The sequence below is a fragment of the Mus pahari genome, chromosome 12 (assembly GCF_900095145.1).
Source record: "Mus pahari chromosome 12, PAHARI_EIJ_v1.1, whole genome shotgun sequence".
NCBI classification, from domain to species: domain Eukaryota; kingdom Metazoa; phylum Chordata; class Mammalia; order Rodentia; family Muridae; genus Mus; species Mus pahari.
Genome location: NC_034601.1, coordinates 64,722,073 through 64,730,698, shown reverse-complemented (window position 1 = coordinate 64,730,698; position 8,626 = coordinate 64,722,073). Strand labels below are relative to the sequence as shown.

General features: G+C 38.2%; 1 protein-coding gene across 6 annotated transcripts in view; it reads right to left on the bottom strand.

Moving 5' to 3' along the window:
• The window catches only part of Robo1 (roundabout guidance receptor 1), a 740,168-nt gene that overhangs the window by 470,528 nt on the left and 261,014 nt on the right, over positions 1-8,626 (bottom strand). For 5 of the 6 annotated variants that reach the window (XM_029544262.1, XM_029544266.1, XM_029544260.1 and 2 more), the window contains exon 2: positions 6,597-6,680. The exons of the other annotated variant lie outside the window; for it this stretch is intronic. In XM_029544262.1, the coding sequence (XP_029400122.1) occupies positions 6,597-6,680 (84 nt within the window). The remainder of the gene's footprint in view (positions 1-6,596; positions 6,681-8,626) is intronic. 6 annotated transcript variants of the gene reach the window in all.

Here is an 8,626-nt window from a genome sequence, read left to right as displayed (position 1 = left end):
AAAAAAAAAAAAAAAAGAACTTCTTGGCCAATATAAAGTACCAGTTAACTGTTTGACTTGTATAGCAAATGTGCACATGCTTGTTGCATAGTCCTTCAAGTATTAATTCTTTTATGATAAGGTGAAATTGGGCTGCTTTTTACTAACTGTGGAAGAAAATTTATATTACTTAGTGAAGTAAACTTATTGTTGATTTAACATCCTTGTAAACATTAGAGATTAGTTAAGGCTAGCTAATTCTCTTTTGTTTCTTTAAGAGAAACCAGTGAAATTCCAAAGAATATTTTCCTTTCTATAAGTCAAAAATCTACATACAGTAAGGAGAGTAATTTCAAGAACCCTCTATGCAGCGCTGCGATTGCAGTCGGCCCAGGGCCTTGAGCAAGTGTTCTGAGCTTGTCTTTCTAGATGGGGAAAGAGTCATTTCCAAAGCCACATTCTACAGTCAAGGCACGGAATGGTTCAGCTTCAGTCTTCATTTCCTCATAAATTAATGAATAACTGAAGTTTCTTTCTGGGTTTTCAGATTGGCCAATGACTTAGTTGTTGATGTGACAAATCAAGTAATTTATTTTTAAAAATTATTTAAAAAAATTGTTGGCTTTTTTTCAGGCATTTGTGTGTGTGTGTGTGTGTGTGTGTGTGTGTGTGTGTGTGTACTGAGAATCCACCTGCCTCAATCCCCCAAGTGCTGAGATTACAGACATGTGCCACCATGCCTTTTCTAAACTTCCTTTTTATATGCCATTTCACATGAATTCTGTATTTAGCGGGATACCCCACACACTCCTTCCTCCAACTCCTTTAAAGCTCTCTCCAGCCCAATTCCTTCTCAAATCATGGTTTCTTATTGTTTTATTATTGTTTACACACACTGACACACAGAAACACACACATACACACACACATACACACACACACATGCATGCACAAACACATAGACACATGCATACCTTTAAAACTACAAGATGCTAGTTCATTCAGTGCGGCTCATTTGTATATGTGTTTTGGCAACAGTTGGAATTGGCTAACTAATCAGAAGCCCTGATTGCTAGCAGGCTTAGTTTCTCTGTCTCTGCTCAGCCGTCATTGCTTGCCTGTAACTAAGCAGGGAGGACCAGAGCTTTGTGAGACTTCATCCATCAATATTGCTATGTCATAGTTTTAATCTCAATTACTCGTGTGTAGTTACATTGTGAGTCTGGATGTAAGTTTACTTTAAAAAAAAATACATGCATGCCTTTTCCTTTTGAAGATGGTACTTACCAACATACATTTGAATATATAGTATTTAAAATTAACAGCAACTTTTTCAAAAGTTCAAAGCAAAGCCATTGCTCAGGAGCTATTACATGGAACTTTTCTCCCCAAATCAAATTTTGACAAGTTTGTGTTTTTATTGTTTATTTTATTTATTTATTTTATGTATATGGCTACACTGTCACTCTCTTCAGACACACCAGAAGGGGGCATGTGGTCCCATTATGGATGGTTGTGAGCTATCATGTGGTTGCTGGGAATTGAACTCAGGACCTCTGGAAGGGCAGTCAGTGTTCTTAAGCACTGAGCCATCTCTCCAGCTCCTGGTTTTTTTTTTTTTTTTTTTTTTTTTTAAAGATTTATTTTATTTGGTGTATGTGTCTGTATGTGCACTGCATGCATACAGAAGATGATAGAGACGAGAAGGGGATGTTGGTTTTTCTGGAAGTGACGTCATAAGGAGGTTGTGAGCTACTCATGTGGGTGCTCAGAGCAGTGGCTAGCTGATTCATTTCTGACCAGATGCTTATATGCAGATAACAGTCTCAATCTTATTTAACTTAAAGATGCTGTGAAGTTTATACAACAAGAACCTTGGGTTAACTCACTTCTAGAGGGTTGAAGGGGCCTCTCACATTACTGGCTGTAGTGATAATGTTGTCCTGCGAGGCAGGATTAAAAGGAGTAAGGCCTTGCTGCCTATAAAGCACTCCTAAAAATGCCCTGCACACAGAAAACAATTATAAATGCTAGTTATTTATATCAAGGCATAAATTAAAAAAGATTCACATAGAAAAATGGACTTTTTATTTGATTTTACCTTTGAAATTAGAAAATTAAGAATTTATGAAGACAAGAACTGGGTAATGCCCTTTACTGGAAATGAGTTCAAATACAAAAACAAAAAATAAACAAACAAACAACAAAAACAACAACAACAAAAACAAGAAACAGAAACAAAAACAACAATAAAAACAAAAACGACAACAAAACCAGTAAAACTGGGCATGGTAGCATGTGCCTATAATTCTAGTAGTCCTACTGTGAGGCGGGAAGTGGAGACCAGGAAATACCAGGAAACTTGTAGGCCAGCTATGTTGGTGTACATAATAGCATATTTAGAAACCCAAAGATACTGGAAGGCAAAGATCAGGATTGGCCCTCTAACCTTCAGTTATGCCCAGTGTGGCTCACGTGGACTTGCTTGTTACCCATATAAACACACACATAGACACAGAGACACACAGAGACACCCACAAACATCACACTCACATGCACACATACATAAAACCATCCAGGGCATGCGTGCTTGCACACACGAATGCACACACACACACACACACACACACACACACACACATTTAGGGAGTTCTAAGGATCAGCACTCTCCTTATGTAGTAATAGTTCACAGCTGAGATTCCAAAATATGGTTTGGAGATCCCATTGTGTTTGTTCAGGGTAACAAGTAATTTGATAAGGATATTGCTTTTCTATATAAGGTTTTATATAGAATATATATATATATTCTTTGAAAGAAACTATAAACACAGTTTACATGGATGTGCTACTCGGGAGTAGAAGACTTTAATCCCATTTGAAATTACTTGGGCATTTTTGGCAATTCTTGGTTAGATTTAACGTTGACATGGACATAACCTTGATAACTATTTTTTGGTTTTTAAATATGCAAATTTGCATTTTCTCAATCTGCTATTATCAGAGCAGCAGAATCACCTTATCTGTTGTAATGAGGGCATTGTATTTGTTTTATTATGCTGAAATGGGGACAAATACACTATATATATAGAACCTATAGATTTTTTTCTTATGCAAAATGTAGTTTGAATTTTTTCTAATTAATGTTTTCTAACTATATTATGAATGCTACTAGGGAACATTGGCTTCCACTTTAAAAAAAAAATATTTACTATGGATAAGCTTTGATTTATTTATGATTGAAATTTTCACAAAGGATAATGTAAATCTCACATGGAATATGTGTATTCCAGAAATGTAAATTCTCATACATATTACATTTTTCCTATTTTCAACAATATTAAGATTTTGCATAATCAAGAACCAATGTACTCTTTTGAGAAGTTTTGAAAAAGCCATTGATGGTTATGTATTCAGCCTCTTTGGGCTTGTGTCTGATCCCATAAAGTGCTAATTTGAAATCCTAGCTACCTTGTTCTCATGACAAAGGCTATATGCTGTGAACTGTTAAATAACCCCTAATATTTATGCCATGCTTGGTTAAACAGGAAATGGGCTATTTCACTATAAATAATGCACAAGTCCATTTTAATAACCCACCATGGTGCCACCTTAGAAATTGCTTTGCATTTATTGATCGCTAAGAGTGAAACTGAAATATTTGAAAACATTACATGGCCTTATATCACTAGCTACAGATAAGGAAAAGAGCAATCAATATATTTCTGCCTCCAAACTCCGCATTTCCACTCTACCCAGTTCTCTAAAGTAAATCACTTCAACAGTTTAGATAAGCAGAACATTTGATATAAAAGGAAACTCATAAAAGAGATTAACATTTGTTAACTAGGTTGTTAATGAAAACATAAATTCATGTGTATGACTGGAGATCCAGAATCTAAGACAGGTCAGTTCAGCAGTGATGGTCCCAAATGATTTGAGAGGCAGAGAAAGCAAGCGTTAGTGTGACAAACTAGGTGTAGTGATTGCTATTTGTCTAAAAAAAAAGTTCAAAATTAAATAGGTAAGGGGTGGGTAGATGTGAATTTGAATTTGAAGCACATGGCCATTTTAAGAGATTGTTTTGAATCTCTTAAAACTGTCTTTCAAATTCGTACGTATTATTTTTAACACATGCATATAAAATATTGGGGAATCCTTACTTGTCATCTAAACAAAATAAACAATCAAATATTAATAAGACATCGGCTATATATGCACTCCCATTTAGAAATGCAGTGTAAAGTGTAGTGCTGGTGCACACTTCCTGGTAGTTTTTCTGGTTAAGTTTAAAGGAAGTTTGCTTTGAAACTAGTTCAAACTCATGACTTAATTTCTGTGTTGCTTAATAGGTACATTTTGCTTCTTGAATCATATTTACTGATATGTGCAGGATTACTGAACTCTGGATGTTTAAAACTACAGGTAATTTATATTAAATATGAAAATTTCTTTCTGAATGTATAGGACATCTCACTTTCCTATGAATGAATATTCTCTAATATATAAAGATTCTAGCATCTCTTATCTGAGATTGTAGAATCCCTCTCTCTCTCCTCTCTCTCTCTCTCTCTCTCTCTCTCTCTCTCTCTCTCTCTCTCTCTCTCTCACACACACACACACACACAGCACACACACAAACACACATACATACACACAGAGACACACACACACATATATAAAAGAAAAAGGCTATAGATAATTTCAAGCAATGCCTAAGCCTATGATCTTTTTAATAACATAAACATCAAGTGGGTAAAGCATTTTTTAACTTAACAATTTCAGTAGCCAATTTAATGAATAAATAAAACAATAAATAACTATTTAAATAAAAGTGAAATAAGGTATTTCCTTAATTCACAGAGCATGAAAGCGTTGCTGAATTACCAAATATTACCTATAACAAATATATGAGTAAATTTTCTTCGCAAGTAAATGATTCAGTTATAGTCTCAAGAAAAAAAATGATGATCCTGATGATTAATTTTTATTCACTTTGCAATTTTTTATTGCTTTAATTTGTTTCATGTAGGAAATAAATATAACTCTATAAGTTTATTACTCCACATCAATTTCACTGTGATAGTCCCTCAAGGGAGAAAATACATAGAAATAAAAATATTTAAATGCAGCACTTAACATTAAGCGCTTTGTTATTTAAGCACTCTTAATTCAATGCTGTAACATGATTTATATATAACATCCAAGAGAGCTATAAAAGACAAAGAAACCCCATTAATATATCTAAACAATGCAGCTTATCCAGTTAGAATGAGTCCAAGGGAGGAGACATATGCCGATGGGAACACCCGAAAAGGAATGCTATCTCCAATTCCTCCTTTCACAAACACAAAGTACCCTGGTTTGTGTGTGATGTTAGGAGGCCATCTTTACCTCCTTATCTTGCTACATTTCTGGAAAAGAATCCCAAACTTACCATCACCATAAACTTTGGTCAGTTAGTCATTTGCTCTCTATACTCAGGAGGAAAACAAGAAAGAGGACTCCTCGGGAATAGAGAAATACAATCATGTTTAATTTTTAAATGAAGGCATTGTTAATTTTGGCTTTTATTCCAAGTATTCAAAAGCAAAGATCAGGGTAAAAGGTGAAGAGTAATATGTATAGGAAGACACAGAAGATGTTTCTAAGGTAAATTGTCAGCACATCGCTTTATAGCAAAGTGAAATGTGTTCCTGGGCTCACTCTGTTTAGCACAGTTCTGTACAAAATACTAAGGACACAGACACATGCTCTCTTAGCGCCCATCCCCACTGTATCCCTCCTCTGTCCAGCCTACCTCAGCCCACAGCCTAGCAGCCTCTGGAGATCCCTGCCAGCAAGCACCTCAAAATAAAGGCTACCCCTCCAGCCCTTGCGACACTATTATCTGATTCAGTAGGGCTGAAGTGGTACCCTTTATTCTTTAGCCTTGTCTAAATTTTCAGTCAAATCATCTCAAAGACTGTAATTGTGTCATTTACACAATTACTCTTCTAACTCTACTTAGAAATTATGTCGGCAACATTATTATTTTTTTTTTTTTTAAGAATGATCATTCTTAGAGTTTTGTATGTAAATTACTCCCAGACTTAATCTGCACTTCTATGCTGATGTATACATGTATCTATGTCAGAAGAAATTGCTTGTCAAGATAACAATGCCTCCATCCAAACAAAACCCAGAGTTTGTCAGTATGAATGCTGCCACATTTAAGAGTTTACTTAAAAGTACAGCTAATTTTGAAATGCAATCATTTGTAGGTTGTCTTACCTTTTGCTGAAGTTAATTTAATGAAATATTAAAACTATGAAAATTTTCTCTTTTCCATAAGTTTATGACATTCGAGTTGAAGAACGATAAACTTTCTTTTCTATTAAAAATAGACAGCCGCTATGCGTGCACTTTAAATGCACAGCTCTGTCCTCCAATGTACTTACAGTTGCAGTTAAGACTTTGCAAGGACAGAGTGGGGTCTGGAAAATGAGGACTAGAAGCTGTGACTGTGAGCTGGAAGCAGGGATGGTTAGAAATTTTGTACAGGTGGCTGATGATGGATGGAGGTGGAAACATTTCAGGGTTAGCATTTCAAGTTAGCATTCGGGAAAGAGACACTCTACCTGTGTAGCCCAGCGAATTGTCATCGTTATCAGAGGTGGGGGCTGGCGTCCCGTTGTCGTTCCCCCTCTCTAGGTCCTCAGGGTCTGTCGGAAACAACACCAGAGCTGCTGATGGAGTCACAGAAGTAACAGTAGTTGCCATTTCGATCACAGCATGTCCAGACACAAGTAAATCCACATGTGACAGAAAGACACACAAGGACAACACACAGCACACGTCTTCCTTGCCCTTCCTGCAGCACACTGAGCCCCGTGCAGGTCTCAGCACCATGCTTACAGTTTCTTCTTTTTTTCCCCTTAATTTCCCTAATTCTCTGCACTGCCTGCACCTTTGCTGCACTTCAAAGCTGGCGAAGGGCTCCGACTGCCCTCTGTGAGGCCGCCAGCATGACTGAGGGAGCATATGGAGGAGGGAGAGGGCAGGGTGGCTGGATGCTAGCATTGCTAATTTTCTACCTTATTGTTAATCAAAGCTATTGACTGTGATCACTCCCCATCATCGCTTCATCTCCTGGCAATTACAGACTCCAGGGACTGTACTTCAGATGAGAGCAGGAGGGAGCGGGTAAGGGTCTTGTGGAGGCAGAAGGAAACCGGTAGAAAAATGCTCCACTCTTTTCCCCTCAGAAAGAAGAAGAAGGAAAAAAAAAAAAAACAGTAAAGAAAGCCAAGCACATCCTATGTCTTTGGAAGACACCGATTTCTCCTAGAATAGAACTGAGAAAATTTGAAAGAGTGTCTGGGCAAAACAGCACCTGCCTTGGAATATTTTTTTCTTGCAATACTTAAAATGTATTCCAGATTGCTTAATAGTCTTTATTGCAACCTAGCATGTAAGTATTTTTTTCTTTTTTTTTAATTAGATATTTTCTTTATTTACATTTCAAATGCTATCCTGAAAGTTCCCTATACCCTCGCCCCCCCTCCCCTACCCTTCCCTCCCACTTCTTGGCCCTGGCCTTCCCCTGTACTGGGGCATATAAAGTTTGCAAGACCAAGGGGCCTCTCTTCCCAATGATGGCCGAATAGGCCATCTTCTGCTACATATAGCATGTAAGTATTACCATCTATGTATTCTTAATTTTCTCAAGGAGAAATGCTTTTTAATGTTTTGGGGATTGCATGTTTTTTGTTTTGTTTGTTTGTTTGTTTTTTCTATGCAGAATTTTAGAGATGGGGCCGAACGCAACACTCAGGTCTGGTAATCAGTAGCAGATCAGTCTGTGAGTGACAGTAATCTGGGGATGCTGCTGTGTCATGTCTGTTAGCATTCCTTCTAGGCTCTGCCCCACTGTTACCTGGCAACAGCCAGGTATGCCTGGCTTACTATAGAAGGGGCTCTTTGGTTGGTGGTTTAGACCCTGGGAGCTCTGGAGGTACTGGTTAGTTCATATTGTTGTTCCTCCTATGGGGCTGCAAACCCCTTCAGCTCCTTGGGTCCTTTCTCTAGTTCCTTTATTGGGGACCCTGTGCTCAGTCCAATGGATGGCTGTGAGCATCCACTTCAGTATTTGCCAGGCACTAGCAGAGCCTCTCAGGAGGACAGCTTTATCAGGATCCTGTCAGCGAGCCCAGAGACTAAACCACCAACCAAAGAGTACATGGTGGGACCCATGGCTCCAGCTGAATATGTAGCAGAGGATGGCCTAGTCGGTCATCAATGGGAGGAGAGACCCTCGGTCCTGTGAAGGCTCTATATCCCAGTGTAGGGGAATGTCAGGGCCAGGAAGTAGGAGTGGGTGGGTTGGTGAGCAGGGGGAGGGAAGGGGATAGGAGGTTTTTGGAGGAGGAACCAGGAAAGAGGAAAACATTTAAACTGTAAATAAAGAAAATATCTAATAAAAAGGAAAAAGAAAAAAGGGGGGCTGTTTGCCCACTCCTCTTCCTCTCTTACACTCTTACTCTCTGCCCCTTCTCTCCCTGACCACTTTATCCTCTTCTCCCTCCCCCTCTCTTGATGGGTTCCTGGCCAGCCTTCTCTCTCTCTCTCTCTCTCTCTCTCTCTCTCTCTCTCTCTCTCTCTCTCTCTC